This window comes from Nematolebias whitei, chromosome 3 (assembly GCF_014905685.2).
Source record: "Nematolebias whitei isolate Nwh7 chromosome 3, NemWhi1, whole genome shotgun sequence".
In the NCBI taxonomy this organism is placed as follows: Eukaryota; Metazoa; Chordata; class Actinopteri; order Cyprinodontiformes; family Rivulidae; genus Nematolebias; species Nematolebias whitei.
In genome coordinates, this window is record NC_056500.1 from 42,145,528 (window position 1) to 42,168,324 (window position 22,797).

Sequence of the window (22,797 nt, forward strand, 5' to 3'; positions counted from 1 at the left end):
ATATGTATATAATAAAATAGGGACTACTGTAATGGCATATTTTATACATAGCTACTATAGATTGAAAGAAAAAAAACAACAAAACAATTAATTTCATTGTGAAACAGGAAATTATTTAGGAAAACTATTTATTTGTCTGTCTGTCTTACCTCTGACATACAGGTTTGCTGGGGTGGAATAGCGCGTCCCGTCACTGTTGGTGGCAACACACTCATACTTCCCCTGGTCAGACTCCTCACTCATCTCTATCTGGAGGGCACCTGGACGGATGGAGCGATGGAGAGAAGAAGCAGAGGACAGGAAGACAAGGAGGAGTCACAGATGGAGAGGGGAGAAGCAGCAATTACACAGAAGTGGAAGATAACTGGATATCATCATTAACAAATGTACTAACATATAAATGGCTTAAATAAAAATAAAAAAATGACACTGAGAGAGATTTAAGCAAAAGGAAAATGGTACAATTTTTTGAGGCTACAAAAGAAGCCAAATCCAACACGTTTCTATAAAAGCTGGCAAGAATCTGCCCCAAACAAGGGCCACCTTCCTGCTTTAGATATGAAAAGATAACAAAATACAAAAAAGAGATACAAAGCCCACAAAAAACAGAAAGTGCTGACCTCATGCAAGACAGACACACACGAACAAAGTAGCCAAAATATGAAAAAAATCCAGTCACAAATACAGTTTTTAAAAAAGCCTTTGCTGAAAATGGAGACGTAGTTATATTAAAGAGCAAACCAGTTTTCAAAGGTAAGATGTGACAAAGGTATTGCCATGGCAAGAAGATATATCAACAATTCTTGCAGATCCACCAGTGGGATCAGGAGTGTGATGTCAGTTTTAAACACACCCATTTGGAAGGTGAGGACATTACTTGAGCCCCATCAAGGCCAACAGATTAAAAAAAAAAAAAAGAACGACATACGCAAAGCCTCGGGAAGGGACTGATGCTTTCTCGCTCCCTGAAAATAGAAAAACTGTCAAAAAAGTCAACCAGAGGTTCTTTAAAGATGGCGTGGTAAGGCAAAAAAAAGCGCCCAGAAAAAACTTTATCAAAAAAGTGGTTGCTTGGGGCTTTTTATTGATTATGAAGGAGAAGAGAAAAAAAGAGAGAAAGTGATGGTAAAAAGCCATGACGATGTGTGTGTGTTTGCAGGTTGATTTTGTGAGAGTATGAGCACACTAGTGTTGTGTGTCTTGGCCATCTGGACTATTCAGGCTGAGTGAGTAACAGCTGGGAGGGAAAACAAAACTGGGACGTTTGATTGGGCAAATACAGATAAGGTAGAGGGGGAGAGGCTGGGTCAAGTTCAGGTCATGACCCTCACAATAATAAAAAAACAAGAAAAAATGGAGACAAAATTGGATAAAAACCAAAACAAAGTAAAATAAATGTAAAGATGCTTTACATCAACTTAAAGCAACAAAGAAATAAACCCAAGTTTTGAACACACTGCTTCAAACTGGAAACAAATCGGATGTGAAACCTTTGATGATTTTTAACCCATTCCCAGTCCGTGAAAATTTGCCTAAAGCCTCGCCTGCACTACTCTGGATGTTTCCCTCCATTTTACAAAAAGACTTTGTTCAGATGAGAAGCCAACTTCAAGCGACAAGCGGCTCCCAGTGAAATCCCAGTTTATGTTAGTTTTGGGGTCGGCTCCGAGCCCGACTCCGCTCACATTTAGCGTGTGAACTATAGCCAAACCAAACTTATGAGCATCGTGCATCTGTTGCTCGGTGTATTGTTTTGCACTATTAGTGACTAGCGTATATCTTAGATATTTTAGCGTACTGTTGGGCGTTCGTTTAGTGTATATCTTAGTTTATAGCTTAGATCCTTATTTATTGTTTCTTTTTACACTGTATATTTTTGGTACTTTTGTATGTAAATGGGACCCTGTGTACACAATTTCGTTCCACCTCATGTACCACACGTGATGCAAATGACAAGAACCTCGACTTGAAACATTAGATCCAAAATGCTGAAATACCCATGCCCCACCACAAGGGGGAGCGAACATCAATAATACTGAAATATGAAAATACCAGAAAGAAAGTTAAGCTCGTTTACCATTCCTTCTCAGGTAAGAACTTTTCTGATGCCCATCTAAAATTTTAACAGGATCAGAACATAAAGTGACACCGACATCGAAAACACCCAGTAAAAATGGTTCATGTCTGTTCTGTATTTTAGTGCAGAATACATTTGAGAACAAGCACAAAATTAGCTGCTAATCATCAATAATCAAAAGCTCAATTTGTCAAATCTATGGAGGCACTAAAGACTGAGTTTTGAAAAATATTAACTTTGGAAACGTATGCTTATTTTTTATGACAAAAGAACCATTTGCATTATGACAAGAGGCACAAATGCAACACAAAATGTCCATTTAATCATCCGAAGTCATGTAGATGGGCCTAAAATGCATCAGATTATTCAGGTTTTAAATAACCTTTCTGCTTATTTTTTTTAAAGCAAATATTTCTCCCCTCTAACATTTAAATTACTCTAGGTGCTACCTAGACCCTGGACTGAACAAGAGACATTTGAATAAATACTGTTTTTTTATTTCATGAATATTGGTCCCGAACAGAACCGAGTTTACTGGACTATCTGGTGTGAAAACAACCTTAATTGATGCAACTACAATTCTAACTAATTAGCTTATTAAATACTAAGTCATGTCAAGTTTAATTACAATATCATACAAAAAGTAGTATGTTTCACTGATATATCTTTATGCATGACCAGAGGCTCTTTAAAAGTGGCTTTACATAGTCTGATAAGTCAACAATTTGTAGCATATGCACCCATTTATGGAATATACAGCAAGATTTTGTAAAGAAAACAAACAGCTGATAGCCTGCAGGTGAGTGGTAGGAATGGAAAGGGGTTTCAAATCAACAAATACAAAAAAAACAAAAGCACATCATAGATTTATGAGGGAAGTAACAATGGACACGCGTTATAGAATAAATGTTGAGATGAAAAAACATAAGGATGAAATATGAGAGGAGGGTAGGTGAAAGCTATAGTATAATGAAGTTTTTGCTTAACTCCAATTCCTCCTCTTGCACCTACAGCACATCTGAAGCTGTTGGATGAGTGTTATCAGTACAGAAAAGTCCTGTATTAATAAACCCATCGAAAACAGCCTGTCAGATCTGCGAGACAAGTAGGCGGCAGAGGTTGAAAAGGAGTCAGGCCACTGTGAAAAGTTGGTCCTCCCAGCAGTCTTACCTCGTATGGGCGTGCCACCTGAGTGAGCAATGAATGCACGAGATTAGAGAAGGAGAAGAAGAAGAAAATGTTAGTACCACAAAAGGAGACTGGGATAAGGGTGGGGAGGGACTTAGGGGTAGGGACGTAACTTGTTGAGGAGTAGAATCAAATTAGAGAGGAAGACTTAAAATACAGATCCTTGGGAAAGTGAGAGAAAGTGGAGGCATAAAAGAATAAGAATAATAAATGAAGGCAGAATAAGACTGAGAAGAGAAAAGTAGATCTTAGAGTGACAGACAGATAGAGCTGCAAGGGGATTGGTTATTGATTTACTTCATTGACTTGCAGAAGGGCAAATGTGGCTCTAGGAGCCAGAAGAGGTTTCTAAGAGGTTGACTGGTGTTATGAGTTTAAAATGCACTTGTCTTCCAAATGAATCAAAACCAGGTCTAACCTCGATATGAGTTTGATGTGTAAATGTAATATTTTATCAACTTCTAGAGGAAAAAAAATCCACTCTCCAGTACTTTGTCGGGATTTTCTTCATTGTTAGACATTCTTTGCTATCCAATCTACATATTGTTCTGCACAGCTTGTGTCCAAGTTGTCGAATTTAGTCTTAGTCTGTTTCAGTTGATCTAAAATCGATCTGGGTCCCACAAGGCTCCATTCTTGGACCCCTTCTGTTCTCATTGTATCTGCTCCCCTTGGGGTCTATCCTGAGGAAACATGGTTTATCGTTTCATTGTTATGCTGGTGACCATCAGATTTATCTGCCCTTAAAACCCAACAGCTCCAGCTCCATTCATCTTCTGTTAAAATGTCTTGATGACATCAAGTCAGAGATAGCGTCATTTTTTAAATGTTTTAATGAAACTGAAAACTGAAGTCATTGCTCTACTTGTAAGGATGGTACTTTTCTGTGGCCCGGTTTGTGTTTGTTTCCCTTGTGCTCCCTCATTATTTCTATTAGTGCCACCTGTGTCTCGTCCCAGCTGTTTGTTATCACGTCTCGTCTTGTCCCTGTATTTAAGCCGTCCGTTCTGTCTTGTTCTTGGTCGGGTCGACTTCGTTGGGTACTCTTTGTTGGGTCTCCTGAGTCTTTCCCTGAGTCTTCCTGGTTCCTCGAGTTCCCCGTGTCTCTCGTGTCTCCTGAGTTCCCCGTGCCTCCTTCCTATGTTCATGTAAGTTTTGCTGCCCCGTCAGCTTGTTTATTTTGTACTTTCGTTTATCATTAAAATCCTATTTTTGTATTTCTGCCAAGTTGAGTCCCTGTTCTGCACTCTGGGTTCGCTCCTGACACAAATCCTGACACTACTGCTCTCCCTGATACAGTTAATCTTGACTCTCTTCAGCCTTATCTTAAGCAGTCTGTTACGAATCTTGGGATGTTTTAGACTCAGACTTTATGTTCAATAAACAGATTAACTCTGTTCTTCAAAAAAAGTCTTCCAGTTTAGGCAGATAGCTAAGCTTAAGTCCAGGTTGACCAGATCTGACCTTGATAATTTAGTCCATGCATTTGTTACAACCCGGCTGGACTACTATAACATGCTTTTTGTTGGGGTGAGTCAGGTCTCCCTTTCACATCTCCAGCTCGGCCAAATGCTGCAGCTTGGCTATTAACAGGAACTCATAGGTTTGAGCACATTTCACCGGTTTTGTCCTTCCTCCACTGGCTCCCTGTGCGTGCCAGAATTGATTTTAAAATTCTCTTTTTGACATTTAAGCGCATTAACGGCCTTGCATCCTCATACCTCTCTGACCTACTTCAACCATATGTTCCTGCTCGGGTGCTGAGATCATCTGATTTTGGTTGTACCAAAAACCAGGCTGAAGCTCAGAGGAGATCAGGCCTTTTCAGTCATGGCCCTAAACTCTGGAACAATCTGCCCCTCAACATTAGACAGGTCACTTCACTTACTGTTTTTAAATCTCTCCTGAAAATGCACCTGTATTTACTGCCATTTAACACAATATGATGTGATTTATTATCCCATTGTTTCTCACTGTGTTTGCGTTTTCTACGTTTTTATTTGTTGTTGCTTTTAATTGTATCCTGTTATTTCTTACTGATGCTGTGATTTTATTGTTAAGCACTTTGGTAACAGTATATGTTTTAAATGTGCTCTATAAATAAATTTGATTTGACTTGACTAGAAAAAAGTACTAGACAGAAACACATTTTTAACTATTAAAACTAAGACTAAGGCACACAAGCCTAAGGGTAATTTTTTAAATCGTATCTTCTATCTAATGGAAAAAGGAAAATGATCGATCAGTCTTGTAATGAAGATGGATTGCTGCTATGGTCATCTAGAAACTGTCTGACCATTGGAAAACTGCCGTTACCTGAATGGATTGCATATTTATGCTCTGCTAATCTGTCTGGTCCGGCCATTTGTTTATATATATATGAAAACTACAACTTGTGGATTCTAGCCCACAGATTACAAAACAAGTTTTACAGTTTATACAGTCTTTGGACTGACTGAGGAAGGCTTATGTGAGAAGTCTATGTCATGAAAATCAAGACATTTTATTAATTTTCTTTAAAAAAAAGTGACTTGATCTCTTCTCGACATTCAAATTTATGCCCATTTTATCCAAAGAATGCTTCTATTGGACCCATACTAAATCCAGGATGTTATCCTAGTAACTTCCCACGAAATCTTTTGAGTGTAATTAAAAATAATAATTAAAATAAAAGTTTTTTTTTAACCAAATCTAGTCAAGTGATTATACTCAAGGGACATCTGTGTTTTTCAAGTAACAAAAAACTTAACCCATCTCTAGCATATTTTTTATGGACAGTTACGTGTAAACTCTAAGGGAAGTACAAGTATAGAGTGACTGCAGCCAAACGTGCTTATTATTGTGTTGTCCATTTGTTTTCTTAACCAACTTTTTCTTTTCTGGGTCGCAGGAAGCTGGTGCCTTTCTCCAGCAGTCAATGTGGGAGAGGCAACGTACACCATGGACAGGTGACAAGTCCATCTCAGGGCCACATAGAGACAAGCTAGACAAACAAAAATCCATTCTCACTCACACCTAGGGCCAGTTTAGAGTTCCCAATAAAGCTAACATGCATGGTTTTAGTCTGAGGGAGAAAACTGGAGTACCTGGAGAAAACCCACTTGGGAACAGGGGGATCATGCAAGATCCACCCAGAAAGGCCAGGAGGAGGAAATCTTGCAACCTTCTTGTTGAGAGGTGACACCTCTAACCTCTGCTGTGTTGTACCTTCTTATTATTGTGCCTTTGCCTTAAGATAATTAATAATTTATTAGAAATTTAACAGTACTGAAAAGTGGATTCTTTTAAATGCAAATTTTTGCTAAACTTCATTACAACTACTGTATGCTTAAAATCAAATACATGTATGGCCATACCATGCCGATCTCACTATGCTCTTTAGTGAACTGGTTTAGTTAAATGTGCACACTATGCAGCACAGTTAACCACTGGTAGTCTGAAAACCTGGACACCATTGATTGATTTTGTCTCTGGCTCCACCAGAGGCATACCTATCTGCAGTCTGCCTTATTGACTGGTAACTCGATACAACAGAGTGGAGAGATTAAGTGGGTGAGTGGATGATAGAGTGAGTGGGGGAGAGAATAACTAAATAAGTGAACGAGTGGGAAAGTAAAATGGGTGAGTGCGAGGAGCAAATTATAATTCTTTGGGTGTGGAAAAGCTGCAGGTGCACAGGTGAGGGTGAGAAAGAGATATGTGTGAATGTTTGCACTTGTGTGTGTGTGTGTGTGTGTGTGTTGTAGATACCATCTGAACTTTAACCAGCATAGAGAGAAGTGCGTGTTTGCTCTGTGTAGCGCTTAGAGTCATTATTGTGTTTGACTGTTAGTAAAATGCATGCCATGCATTTTAATAACACTGCAGTAAGTGTAGAGGTGAGAAATAGCAGTAACAGTAGCAACATTAGTGAGCAGTAAGTAGAAAAGTGGACAGTGAGGGTGTGGGCCTCAGAACAGAAGCACTTACCAAAGGACTCTGTGGTTAAAAAGATACAAAGAGAAAAGAACAGCATAGACATGGCATTATAATCGGACCACTGGTTACACAGACGTGTTGAATTAGTTGAAACATTTTGAAAATGGAGTGGAACTCCACATAAATTTATTACGTATTACTTGACATTTAAAATATTCTTAATGCCAACTACAGTTACTGACAGAAGGAGTTGAGCACCCAGATGGATTTGTGGAAATGAAAAGTGTCTGCATGTGTTGGAAGATTTTGTGACCACATTCCAATGATTACATGTCAAATCAAATGAAAAATCGAGTGGGCGGTATAGGCATACTCTTGGTGCCATGTCAATAGGACGTGGCACCTCCTCTGGTCTAGGTGCAAGCAGCAGTTCAGTACAGAACAGTCTGACAACATTCATCCTCTTGTGCGGCATGTTGGTCCACAGCTGTTGTACCTGACAATTTAGACTCTGCCAGTGGATATTCAGTCAGAGTTAACGTTTGTGTTCTTTCCACACGTTCAACTGGAGGAAAGTTAGGGGACATGGCTGTCCATGAGAGGAACACAACACGACACAAGCAGTTTATAGACTGGTGTTGTTTTATTGAAAAAAAAAAAAAAAAAACGGTATCGGAATGCTGTCTCAGGTGGGGTAAGACATGAGGTCACAGGATAGGACTGATGTGGCTCCATGCCTTCAGGGTTCCATGAATGACTACCAGAGGTTACTTGAACTCACACTCTTTGGCTCTCCACATGAGTGTGTCTCTCCACAACGTTAAGAGAGTTTGTTTCCTCCCCTTGGAAGCACCATATGCACACACAATGTTAATCTGTGGTTATTCAGAACTGTGATTCATCACTTAGTATGATATGGTGTTGCTAGTCTATGCCTCCTGGTTACAACGCCAAATGCAGTCGTCTCTGCTCTGGTGTTAATAGCAACTTACACCCAGGAATGACTCCTTAGTTCACCTGATGCCAGACAAGGTGTGGGATCACAGAAGGCATTGTAAAGTGTCTGGTTGGCAGGAGCAGATCATAGGTTCTGTAATACTTGGTACACATTATGATAAACTTTCCAGAGTGTGGTCAAACAAACCCACAAGTGACCCGTATCAAGCTCCATCAAATGCTGTTAATGCATCTACGAGGCATCCTCTATGTCTGGTGACCTTTACAAACATTTGTGACTGACTGTCAGAAGCTGTGGCAACTGCTTGATTACACTATTGCTCCACTTGCGAGGCCCCTACTTTGCCCTCTGTGGCCTGCTCCAGACATGTCAGATCTTTCCAATTCAAATCCCTTACATGTCCATTGCTGGTCAGCTTGTGCAGCAAAATAAGTCCAAAGTGGACCATTCCTTCTGGGTGCTCAACTTTTTAGTAATGTTTTGTAATCATATTAAATATTTAACAACATTTCAAATATTTAACATTTAAAATGGGAACATATGTTTGTTTTGCAGTTAAAAAAAAGATTAAAGTATTGCGGGCCAAGCTAAATGATAATAAAACTGAAGAGGGACAGAAACAAAGAGGTCATTATATCCATAATGAAACAAGAAAGTTGGGTCTGCGATTACAAGAATAATGGGTTTGGGACACAAAGTTGATCCCTGGAAGCAAAGGGAGGATAGAGCAGAAAGGGGGCTTTAAAACAAGTTGGGACTGTACGCACTACTGTGGCCATGAAAAACAATGGACTGAAAGACCGGGAGTCACTTTCAGGAAAATTAGTTGGTTTAACACATTTTGTCAATGTATTTCCTTTAAACCCAGAAAACAAATTTCAAGAAGTTAGTTTTACATCCAAGCAGACACATTTTGTAATAAATAAGGAAAAATGAAAGATTATTTGAGTGTTTAGTCACAGCAGTGAGCTACTTCAATAAGGGCATTCCTTAAGTGCATACCAACATCACTTGGTTTTAGTGTAACATGACCAAAGAGGAAATATTGGAAATTTAACTAGAGAAATACTGAAAACTCATGTTTCTTAGATACATTTCATGAACTCATTAGTGAAAGATGTAACACTTTGTGATGGTGATATACACAGGAAGTCCTCAGAGAGTCTGGAAAAAAAGTTTGGAGTTTGCTTTAAAAGTTCTTGAAGAGTTTTGAAGGGGTTGGCAATCATAAACAGCCAACTCATAAACCAAGAACAGCAGAGGAATACAGCTGAAAAACAGCCATTGACCACGACAGGAGGAGGGTGAAAGAGCATTAAGGTAAGGGGTAAAAGTGGGTAAGAATAAAAGAACAATTTGCAGGACGTATAAGTAAAAAGAATAGTCTAAGAAGACAAGACAAAGTTGGGACAAGACTGGGATAAAACATGGTGGGGGAGGCAGGATCCTGGAGGAAGAAATAAAAATATGAATTCAGGAGGGCAGGAACACAGAGCTAAAAGTAGTTTACCTGAGCGGAGCTGCTTGATTCGTCTGTTATTATTGGACGTGTTGACAGGCAGGAAATCCTTGAACCAGGTAATTTCTGGGTCAGGGTTGCCACTGGCAGCACAGAGCATGGTAGCGGTCCGGGAACGCTCCACCACTTTCAACTGGGGGCCCATATCAATGGTGGGAAACCCTGGGGGCAGTTGGTCCTCTAAGGAAAGATTAAACACAGAAATTAGATTTTGAATCTGGTAGGCCAGAGCTTCATGTCTCAGCTTTTTCATCAATCATAACTCTCCATTTTAAACAGTGACTCACAGCAATTTGGTCTTAGAGCCGTTTTAGATCAGTAGGAATAGTGTTAATATTGTTAAATGTTGAGATGAGGATACTTGTTGCAGCAAACCTACCTTTTCCCATTTCTTTCTTCCTGCTTGGCCATCACTATGTTTTCACTACTATCTTTGCTCTAGCATTGTTGTTACTATAATGTAAATTGGGTGTGGGTATCGTGGGTGGTGAGAAACCATTGGACTGGTTAGATATATTATTTATGTGCAGAATATAACATAGCACATAACTCAATATAACATTTCAGCCTGTGATTTATTGAAGCCCAGATCCTTTCCAATATTGTTATTGAGTACATTGATATTGTAATGATGCTATTTTTTTTTCATTAAAACCATGTGGAACTACAAATTAAAGTAGTCAGTTTAATCAGCTGATCATTTTGGTGGACCTTTCTCTAAACATAGCATATGCTTTACTTTTATTGGTGACTTCTTTAGAGATCAAAATGATATAACCAATAATTATAATAGAACAAGCTTCTAATTTGGGTGACATAGAATAAATTGATTTAAAGTTTGAGTGTTTCTGAAACTTTTGATACACAGAAATTTTCTTTTACAACCCTAACTAGAAGAGAAGAACCAAAAAAAAAAAAAAAAAAAAAAAAAGACAACCATATTGATGGAAGGAATGACAACTTGGTGGAACAGCAGTAATGTTGATACCCATTTGGTGAATGCAAGAGAACATGTCTCAAAACACAGCAGAAAGGATCCAGCAGCAACAAATCATGGTTTGGGCTTTCTCCTGACCGATAAAACCAATACACTGAGGCTGCAGTGGACATGGGTTCATCCAGAGGGAGTCTGGTCAACTGTCGCCTCATCAATCACTCTTGATTTCTAGATGTCAGGGTTAAAACTTGTGAAACACATCAATAAATTATCTCCTGTGTAAACAATTAAACTTGGTATGAGGTGAAATGGGATTTTTTTTTTCATGATGCTTTTTGGACCATTTATTATTAATTAAGCAAAAACTTCACAGGAACCAGTTTTTCCTTTTGAATATGCATATTTTCTGCACAGTTGCACTGTATTGCCTTCTAAAACCTACATTTATCAAGATACTGAACCACCTCCTAAACCCCAACTCCTGTGAAACTATCTACTTGAATATGAGAATGTACTCTGCACTCAAATGCCTCAATATAATAACTGTTAGTAATAACAAGTAGTAACCGAATCTCTATCAACTGGAGAACAGTTGGGTGGTCTACAAATGAAAGAAGATTTTTTAAATAGTTGAAACAGATCAAAAATTGCAAGGGTTTAAAGGAAGGATGATTGAAGAGTTCAATATTGAGGTCAAACATAATAACATTTCACTCTACTCAACCATCCCACCAAAGCTTTAGACAATGGCTGTTTGACGAAAAACTCAGTGAAAATCGATTCGCTATTCCGCCGGGAACGAGGAGCACATGATCTGCACTTTATGGAGCTCTGTCTTTTTCACACAGAGCTCTTGGGAAGTTCAGCTCTCGCATAAAATCAAATAGGGTGAGACCAATAAAGACATGTCCACTGAGACTCGCACCTTTAGGGGATGGTAAATCACATTTGAATTCAAAGACATTAGTGGCAATAAAATCAAACATGGAGAGCCATTCCACAATGAAACAGAAAATCAATGGCATTCACCTGAAAATGGAAATTTAAGAAAAAAAAAATCTGACTGCCTAAAAAGTTTAAAGATCAAAGATAGTGGAACTAAAAAAAGACACAATAAATGATCCAGGTCGGAGATAAAAAAAAGGTCCAGAGGAATTAAAAAAAACAAACAAACCCTACTTTATAACTTGGTTCAAGTCTGCAGTTTGAAACAGCAAAAACGTAAAACATCAGACCCCTGAGTCCTCAATACCAAAGTGTATAAAGACTGACACAGATAGGAAAAGTGAGATGAGCACAGAGTGAGTGTTCCTGCTTGTTTGAGCTGTGTTTGATCTATTTTTAATCCCAACACTCTCTATTTTTTATACCCAGGATCCCCTGCGACTTTATCCCTTTCCATCACACACAACCTCATTAACGGGAAATCCTAGCGCTAAACCTCACCAAGGAGATGCTAATTCTGGTAGTAGCTCATCGAACTGTAGCCGATGGGTTGTGAGACACTGGATTCAACGAGCGCACGTGTGGCCTTTTAACAGCTCCGATTTCAATCAATCTTGACGGCTGACAAATGGAAACATGGATATAATAAACTAAGAGAACATGATGAGAAGGTGTTGGTGTACGAGTGTATCTCGAAGACAGAAAAAGTGCGAAAGAAGGGCAAAAGTGCAAGCAAGAAAAAAAAGGAACAGACTGGGACAAAGAGTGACAGAAAGGTAAAATGGAGAGAACAAGAGTGAAATAGAAAGGCAAGCAGGAGGAGCACATGGGACTTTATACAGCATAACAATCCTGATTCTCTTCGCTTTCATTATGCAAACACTTACTTCAAAGCCAGCCCCTTGTAGGCAGGAATAATGCATTCTATTTCATCTACCTTGGGTGGGACGCCACTGAAAAGTGCACAGTTAGAAAGCTACTCTCTAAGAGAATACACCTCTTCCTAAAGCCACTCATTTGGACAATGAAAAGAGAAGTAAATATGCATTTGTTTGTATGAGGGTGTAACATCCTGCATGCACAGATGTGCACATGAGCCTGATGTTCATACATACAGGCTAGAAACTATGCACATGTACAAAAGTGCAAACACAAGAATGAAAAATGTCCCTGTGCAGATGTGTGAAATCCTGATTTGTGATTTATGCTTGAAAAATGCACCATGCTGAACATCTGGGACTGAAAACTCCCAACCACGATCACAATGCTTTGATTGAACGAGAGCAGAAGCATTTGATTATGAACGTATTTCACTCCTGACAGCAGAATGATAGCATGTTTCCACTCCAATATGAAGCAAAATATGCATTCATTTTCTTTAAGAGCACGATGCATTTCCAAAAATGAATGATAATTTCTCATGTCAGATCACTACACACAAGAAAAAAGTTGAAGAAATACCAATGACAGTAGAGACACACCTGTTACAGTTCTAATTCTGATTTTGAAAATGTTTCCAAAAGTTTTAAATCACAGTTATGCTATAAAGAAAAAGGTTGGACTAAACGCTACAGAACTGCAAAGTGAGTTGCAGTCAAACCTCTTTAGAAAATTCGTTTTCACTTTTTGCTGCTTCTTATCCCACTTTTGCTTCCACACTTGATTTTTAAATACTTTACATAAGCAGCATAAAAAACAAGAAAATGTGTGGTTGGTTGATTATTTCTTTGTTGTAACAATGTTTCTTAGCAAAACATCTCATAAATCTGTTTATTTCCCCTTAACTGTACCACATTTGTTAGGAAGATGCATTTATGTGTTGATCAAAAAAGTTGAATCCGTGGGTTCCACCCATGAAAAATGAGCCAATTTATATCTCTGCCAAACATCTTATTCTACTTTTAATTCTTGTTGGGTATTTATTAGATTTGATGAATAAAGCCAAAATAAACAAAGACATACTGACAACAGGGGCCCAAATAGCACGTGGATGTCAAGTTTCTGCCTCTGTCATTCTGCCACGCCCACTCTTCCCCGCAGCTCATCATCGCTCATGCACTGCGACTGTTCCTGGCCATATTTAAGAACCCCTCTCACCACTTACCTCTGCCAGATTATCAAACCCCTTTTGAAAGAAGATGTCCAGCGCTTCATCCACAGTCTTGTTTGATCCTCTCGTCACAATATCACGCCTGCCTTTTGAACCCCTGCTCTCCCTGCTCTATGTCGGCTCTTGTTTTGCCATTCTAATCTTATTGCCGACTATTCTGGCCTATCGACCTCAAACCATGGATTACCCTTTGGATTTGTTTCTGGATCTCTGACTCTCCATGCCTGACCCTGACCTCGACTCTTGGACCTCACTTTTGGATTACACTCCTGACCACATTAAACACAGCTCTCCCCTGCAGCTGCTCGTCATCCAGTGACGGTGATGTCATCTTACCCAGCTCTGACAGGTGGCTCCCACCTAATCTGCTTGAGAAGGTTAGTGGCTGTTTATCTGTTCATCAGCTCGTTCTTAGAAATAATCAGTCATAATAAACTTTTTAACCCTTCATGTTGTCTGACAATTTAACCAAATCCAAAAAACCTGAACCTTGTCAGTGGAAGAACCATACACAGCCACAACAGTCTGGCACATGCTCCTCCTCTGCATGCCCAACCTGCTCCCACAGGTGTTCAATGTGGTTGGCATTATAACTTCAGGTAGTTTATTCCATCTTCTCCACTCACAAATTCTGGAAATAATGTTTGATGAACATTGCTCTGTGGGGGCGAGACTTGTCATTTTTGAGGATTTAATTCATTGTCAGCAATTGGGGGGTACCTGAAGCCCTAAACATGAATCAATAACAGGAAAAAAAATGGTTGGGATTAGCTTTTCTTGGATGCAACCCACATAACTCCACTGCTCGACCCACAAGTATTGTACTAACATATTTGTCACCATTTAATGGGAAATAAACAGGCTCTCGCTCAAGGTGGCTGCTCTAGCTCTCCCTCCCCTGTTCCCCTTCCTCCTGCTTCACTCTCTGTGTGTCTGAAGCACCTGGTACACATTTCCAGAACAAAAATTAAGATTATGGATTTGGTAGGCTGGACATGCAACGTAATCAACAAAATCTTTTCAACAAAAAGACAGGGTCCTGGAGAACCCGCTTGTCCAGCTGAGACTCACGCTGTGGGGTACGTCATGGGTCCATGGGGAGCTTGGCAGCTGATGTGCCTCTCAGTCCTGTCTCAGGAGGACGCTGAAGAGGTTTATACATTTGGATTTATGATAGGAGGGACTCTGCTTTTTGGCATCGGCAGGACTCTGTTTTATCAACTTTTGAAGAAGACATTGGCAGCATTTTCGGCCATGACAAAGCTTCCGAGTCTGTATGAAGATTTGATTTGTGCTATGAACACTCAAAATCAGCTGCTTTATGAGCTAAACCATAAGATGGAGGTGATTTGTGAGAATTGCAGGCCACCTGCAGCTTCTGGGACTTGTCAGCATGTTGGAATCGACCTTGAAGGAGGCTCATAACATGGATGAGTAGAATGGATTCCCATAAATGAGGCCATTTTGAACCAGAAAGTTCCAGAAGGACTGAGGAAAAAATTCTGTCTGCTTGAAGAAAATCAACAATCGAGGCTTATCTGAATCTGACTCCCTTGTTGGCCTCGGATACGGGCCGATTATCAAATTTCTGCTGGGTCATGGGTAACTAGGGACAAAATCTTCATCTATCGCAATACCACTATCTTCCCTTTTTCTATCTAAAAGTATTCTGATAAAGAATAGGGGCTGCACTTCTCAGCAGCAGCAACGTGCACTTGGTCCATCTTTCAAACGACTGTACTAACATAATTTCACTGTATTCTGGTACAATGATAATAAAGCTTATTTTGATTTTGATTCTGAATTTTGGTTTGTGGTAAGAATTATTGTTACATCATAGATATATTCAAACAAACACAAATTTCTTTACTTTTTGTATTGTGTTTTTATTACCATCTACTAACTCAGAGTTTTATTCACTAAATAAAAACTTGCACACCATAAACAAACTATTGCTAGCCCAAATTAGCCACTTTGCTTAGGTATGTTGTGCAAAAATGTTGGATGTCCAAGTGTTGGTCAAGCAAAAAATTGTCTTATTCTGTTCTGAGTAATGGGTGCATTTCTACGTAGAAGTGTTGAAAGCTCAATAGTCCACACATGCACATGACCAGCCTTCCACAATTCATCATGGGGACAGGTGTAAACAACACTAAAATGTGTCTCTAAGCTGCTCCTGTATTTGCGATCCATGAGAGTGCGTTGCTAAACACAGCAAAGGTCATGGCAGATGTGTTACCCTACACTCCATTGTTGACAGAGCCTTTTGCTCATCACACTGTTTTATTCGGGTGTGCTCCTGCTTCATCATTCCCACTTTGAGCAATACGCATCATTTCATAGCACAACAGATCATGTCCTGCAGTGCGAAGACCATCCTCTTTATGTAACTTGGTTAATGTAATTCACACACATTGCTGGTCTGGTTTCACCATCTGACAGGAAGACTGCCAGTCATCAGCTTTCTGTTTCTTACGAAACAAAAAAAAAGTGCTGATTTTAACATCAGAACCACATGAGTACATAACATGTCTATCTTGAATACAAACTTATCCTTCTCAATTAATACCTGACTTGGACTAAACAAAACAAAGTTATACCACAATTAATGCCTATATAATCAATCACTAAAGCAGGGCTATTCAACTGGCAGTCCAGGGGCCAAATCAGGCTCACGGGTGAATTCAGTTCAGCCCACCAATGGGTTCATTTTTTAAAACTAGATTTTAAACCATAAAACAAATATACTTAATGACAATAACAGCTGGATGTCCATGCTTTCAGCAACTGTGCCCCCCTAAGCAATTTACCGTAGTTGAATAGCCATGCACTACAGTATTTTATAAAACATAACATCCTTCTACAACTTGAGTTTTTATTTTTAATTTTTATTTTTTTTAAATACCTTCATAATAACACGAGTCCAACATCACTTGATTGTTGAGGTCATTAACTTAGTGCCACTACTTCATATTCAGTGCCTTCTGATTTCATCTACATTGTGGGGTTAGCATCTCATTAGACTGCGAGTGTTGAAGAATAGTTAGTGACTCTAAACTGCGAGAAATCGGCAAAAATGTTTTTGCAATGTTTGTGACAAAGTGACTATGAAACTGTGTAACCCTGTTTTGCGCAGCCGATATGGCCTTTTTTGTCTGCAAAGCTGACATATTTGTATTCTAGATGTTTGCTGTCATTAAAATGAAACAATAACAAAAAACCCCTCCCAGGCAAGTGTCAAAATGCAACTCTATTGCTCTAGAATTGATGGAAAGTGAATTGAGAAGGGTTCGAGAGAAGTTTGAGACTAAGACTAATTTGGAAATTAGTAATATGTGTCAACTCTAAGACTATTGTGAGAGAAATTGAGTTACAGAATATTTTTGAGTATGTTCTTGGCAAAGAACTTAAGTACGCCCAAATGTTTTGAGACATGTAGGAAGCTCCTTCAGGAATGCTGTTCACAAACTAGTCACCAACAGTCACAGCCCAATGAGATACTGGCTTAAAAAGTACTGCATATGATTGCACATTTTTACATGTATTTTTGTGATGTATAACCTTTTATATGCACATAATAAAATAAATATTTTTTGAATAACACCAAAGTTCATGCTCAATAATCAATGGATTATTGAGCTTGAGGATGAAGGTGCACTGAGTACCTTCCCCAGAACATTTTGAATAAAGTAGATGCTGTTTCCTGCATTCTGGTGTATTTTAACGACCAACAGCTCTCTCCTTGTGTGAATAGAGCACGCCCTGCTTCTCTCAAGCGTCTCTCTTGTAAATGAGTCCTCGATGCTGAATGAGACAAACCTGTATAAATAAACGTTGAATGAATGAATCCTATTCCCCCACATCCACCCACCCACTCGAGTACTATCTCCATTGTAGAGCTGTCATTTCTAACCCAAACCTGAAACCCGGCCCGGACTGACCCGGATTAGAGCTGGGCCGTTATAATGTGATTAATGTGCGGGCCGGGCCGGTCTCGGGCTTCTAATTAGGTCAGGATCAGCTGTGATCCAATTATATGATAACATGGCCTGCCATACATCCACCAGCCACATGTGGCCATTTCAATGTGAGCTGAATGGCCTTGAAAGAGGTAAAAAGTTAATTTAAGCTTCAGATGGGACTGTACTGCCAGGCAGTCCAAATGGACGTTCATCCTGCAGCTGCACTCAGCAGACGTGCGCGGCCGACGACGCTATTAGAGCAGCTCCCAAACAGGTGAGATCCCAAAGCAGACGCGTGTGTCACAGTCCACGTGTCTCAGTAATTCAGATGAATGCAGGCAGAAATGGCGTTTAAATGCTTTTTTTATGGCCATGAAAAGACAAACACCTCTCAGCTCTGAAACTTATATTCAGCTGCGCATCCCCGACCATTAATAACTGATCAAATTTTTTTTTCCAGGTTCGGACCTGTAATTACTGTTAATTCATTAGGTCAGGTGGGGTTCAGAAATTATGACTGCGGGCTGGGGCCGGGTCGGATCAGATTTTTTGGGCCCGAATGCAACTCTACTCCATTACCACAGCCTTCATGTACTTCAATTCTTGATTGTTTAGTTGTACATGGAGACTTAAAAAAATGTTGACAGATTGACACCCTTGTTTTAATACGTATGTCATGTGATTACCCATCAAACATTTCTCTCCTATTTTTAATAAATAATTAACATTTTATTAATGACCCACTGATCTGCAATTTAGTTGTGCTGTTTAATTCTATTTTTGTTTTTAAATTGCTCATGACTGAACTTTTAGGGGGTGGAGATTTTATTTTTAAGTGTAGAAGCAGAAATGCTTATTTGAAGGGGCAGCTCGTATGTGATATTAACAAGCTCATAAGTGGCTGTTGTGTTTAAAATGAGTGTTTATGCAATTATTTTCAGTTGACATATCCAGTATAGGCTTTATTCGTTCAAGGCAGTCGTATTTGTTCATAACTTTATTATTAGTAAGCCTGAGAGTTACCGGATCCAAGCAAACAATTACCGCAATGCAACCTGTTGAAATAGGAGAGCTCAGGATCCGGCTCAAATTAAGCCTCGTTTGTGGTTAAAAATGAGTGTAAAATAATAAATATGAAATAAACAAAAGTATTAATATCTCTTCACTCAGTGGCAGCCGAGCTGAATGTATCTGATCGACCTCTAACTTTCTTTTGTCCTGCTTTGGTTGGTGCATGCAGATAACATGTTTAGCTAAACTTTTGTTACTTTTAACTTTTGGCCAACTTTTTTTTTATTTTTTACAATTTTTAGCTTCTACCTAGACTTCTAATAGTTAACATTTCCTGACTATCCACAGCTGACTTTTATCATTCATCTAGCCTTTTGCTACTTTTAATTTTACCTGTGTCTTTGCTATATTTACCAATAGCTTGTTTTTACTTTAATTTTTATTATGGGGGAGTGGTGGCACAGAGGTTAGAGAAGATGGGTAAGTGATCAGAAAGTCACAGGTTCAACTCCTGGTACTGTCAACATCGAAATGGGGATGAAAAAGATGAAGATGAAAAGTGAATTTTATTTATATTTTTTATTTATCCTATTTTATCTTTACCCGCTTATTCCATTTTGGGTCACGGGGGTCGCTGGTGCCCATGTCCAGCAATCACTGTGCGAGGGGCGGGGTACACCCTGGACGGGTCGCAAGTCCATCACAGGGCCACATAGAGACAAACGAGACAAACAATCATTCACTCTCTCACTCACACCTAGGGACAATTTAGAGTTACCAATCAGCCTAACATGCATGTTTTTGGTCTGTGGGAGGAAACCGGAAAGATCAAAAGATGAAACACCCACACCTGCCTCCACCCTCATTTGCCCCACCCTGGGCTCTTGAGCAAGGCCCTTAACCCCCACCATTTGCTCCCCAAAACAGGTCTCTCCTGAAAATGAGTTCTTGTGACTCAGTGAGACTACCTGCACAACTAAAGGGTAAATGGAAAAAACAAACAAACATTTTTTTTTTGTTTGTTTAGGCCTTAAGCAGCATTTTGCTACTTTTTTTATTAGCTAATATTTTGCGTCTTTTCGCTTTTAGGTAAGTAAAAACTGTGTGATTTGTTCAAACCACAAAAGTAGAGTCACATGTTAATAGTACATCTTGTTATTGAATAGTTTATTGAAACCGGGTTTAAAGAAATATTTCAGTTAAATCTTATTAAAAAGTGCTTTTCTCCCCCAGGCTAAAGTTATAAAAAATATTCACTTAGATACATGTGAGCTTTTACAGAACTACTAATTATAGAGCATCTAACTGTGCAATGGGTATTTAAGCATAATTGCTGCAAGCTTCATTGTTATTTCAGCCATTGCCAATCACAGCCATTTACAGAGAGCCAAGATTTCAATTAGTCTGCTTCTAATCATCAGTAATTAAGCCAGCTGACCTTTACACCAGATCCCTCCTGTCAGTGTCTTTACCAAACCACAGGGGACTTTAGGACACATGACTGACACAACTGTGTGTGTCAACCTGTGTGTGTGTGTGCGCGCGTGTGTGTACTTTGTAAATGACATTTAGACTGACAGTCTATCAGGGACTATTAGCTGCTCCCAGGTGGCCTTTTATTCATCCACAGCACAATGACTCCTCAGAGGAACAGAAAGAGGCTAATCACTACATAAAGACCGACTGTCTTAGACCGAGAACACGCCTGCGTGTGCGTGTTTGAGTTAGTGCTCGTCTGGTTATGCTTTTGATAACGAAAGAGGCAAACAAGTTAAAACGTGTGGCAAGAGAGGCAGGGAAATCAAAAATAGATGCAAAGACACATGGATGGACAGGAGCACACACAGATGAAAACACACACGTTGGGTATGCCTCCGTGCACTCATGTTTTACAGAGAGACAGGCAAAAACAAGCACACCCACACACTGACAAAGACAACCACACGAGACAGGAAAAACTAGATGGATGGAGCGGAAAAGAACAGAAGATGCAAAGAGTGGTCTGATGTGAATAATTTAGGGGCTGCTGTGCAGTGGACCCAAGAGCATGTGGAGAGATGGAGAAACGAGGGAATAAGCATAAAAAAGAGAAGAAGAGATAAAATAAGAGTACGAGGTAATGGACTTGTAAAAAAAAACACACAAGAAAAGTGAAGGTATGTCCCTCAGAAAGACACGAACGGAAACAAATGAAAGTGGTAAAACAAGCGTCTCCATGCCTTTTCCTCAGGAGTGTTTCCTGCAGAGACAGGTGATGTGATTATCCACGGCTGAGCAACTTCACTCTCTAAGACGCTCTTGAGTTTTCAACTACCGGTACTTAATGTTCTCCTAATGGACTGCACCAACACAAACATCAGTTTCTGCATTAATGGACTCAAGCTAATGTCATACTGATGTCAAGATGATCATGTTATTATGGGGGAAAATGCTATAATAATCCATATATGTATTTATTGACCATCACCAGTTGATTTATAAATACAGTCATATTTTATGACAAATGAATTCAATCAGGGTTTTGTTTACCAGTCAACATGCAATTAAAAATAGAACCTCGTTGAATATTCATAATTTATTAAACTAATTCAATCCAAAAGATCAGAATTAAGAGCAGCCATCATTAATAAAATATGAGCGTCACGTCACTCAGGGTTCGTACACATTTTCTGTTTTGAAATTTCATACATATTTTTTAACTTTAAAACCAGTTTTCACTGAAACAGTTGTAAATTTATAGTAAATGTTTGTTCATTGTTGACATTTTGTTAAAAATCTCTTGTGTGTAAACACCTTAAAAAAAACAATGGATAGAAAAGAACAAAACTGTTAAAATAAACTTTTCCAATTTAATTACACTTTTTCTGTACACTGTTTTCATCTTAAAACTTTTGCATATATTGTGCTAATGGCAAAAATTCAGCTCTTTCAAGAGACGGGTGACATGACCTTTGGTTTGCGTGAATTTTATTGTTTACAAAATATATGACTTTATTTGAAAATATCCTCATAGAAATACATTAAAATCTCTTTAATTCATCCAAAAACATTGTTGTCACTGAAATCTGGTTTAGCATATTTACTCTAATTTAGCCTTTTTATGCTACTTAAACTTTTTAACTGTGCTATTTATAATTTTACAGAAGTTTTTGCTGCTTTTGGTTAAAGTTTGCATTTTGCTACTTTTAGCTATTAGCCAGGTTTTAGCAATTTGTAGCTTCTAGCTAGACTTTTAATACATTTGCCTAAGCTTTTGCTACTTTTACCTTATAGCTACCCTTTTTTACTTTTAGTTTTAGCTGTCCTTTTGCTATTTTTGCTTTCTAGTTAGTTTATTTATCTGTGTTTAAGTAGTGTTTTGTTACTTTTGATATTTAGCTGGCTTTTTGCATACTTAATTCTTAAGTAGCATTTGCTACTTTTAGCCAGCTTTTTTGGCAATTTTCAGCTTTTACCCAGCTTTTTTTTTTTACATTTAACTAACTTTTTGCTACTTTAGTTTTTTGTTAGCCATTTCCTACTTTTTAGTTTTAGGGATGCCTTTGCTACTTTTAGCTTAGAGCTAGCTATTTTTTTTTTTTTGCCATGTTTAGCCTTTAGCTTGTGTTTAGCTACTTTTGGCTTGTACTTTGCTACTTTTTGTTTTAGCTAACATTTTGCATTGTTTAGCTTTTAGGTAACATTTTTTTTTTCATTTTAGCTTTAACATTTTAGTTTCTGCTTGTTAATTAAATTAATTTGTAGAGTGGTTAAGCAGTCATCATTCACAATAGATTTTTAAAGAGAACATACGCTCGTTAGTGTTAATTAAATGTACTGATGAGTTTTGATGTTGCGAATGAATCAAAAAACATCAAGGGTCAACATCTAGGTTCTTCTTTTTTATTTTTCATGTCAGAAAATGCACTAAATAATAGCATCTGGAAAGACAAATTGTTTTTCAAACTTTATATTTTTCCAACTTAACCATGAAGACATTTATCTCAAATGCCACATAAAAAAATAAATGTACTTTTTAGGATTGCACAGGATGCCTGGTCACTGTCAAACAACACATTCAGGTAAAGCTGAGGCTGGATCTCTATTGTCTGAAAAGTCCTGGACTTCAAGAAAAAAGAGCAATACAATTCAGCTGTGCATTAAAACTTTAGACATAATTGTTGTACTTGAAT

The 22,797-nt window shown here is 38.7% G+C and overlaps 1 protein-coding gene across 1 annotated transcript in view; it reads right to left on the bottom strand.

Moving 5' to 3' along the window:
• The window catches only part of ptprdb (protein tyrosine phosphatase receptor type Db), a 165,998-nt gene that overhangs the window by 72,883 nt on the left and 70,318 nt on the right, over nt 1-22,797 (bottom strand). Inside the window, exons 5-8 of the mRNA XM_037674346.1 lie at nt 9,652-9,840; nt 7,235-7,243; nt 3,248-3,265; nt 157-260 (exon numbers count right to left, since the gene is read on the bottom strand). Coding sequence (XP_037530274.1) covers nt 157-260; nt 3,248-3,265; nt 7,235-7,243; nt 9,652-9,840 — 320 coding nt within the window. The remainder of the gene's footprint in view (nt 1-156; nt 261-3,247; nt 3,266-7,234; nt 7,244-9,651; nt 9,841-22,797) is intronic.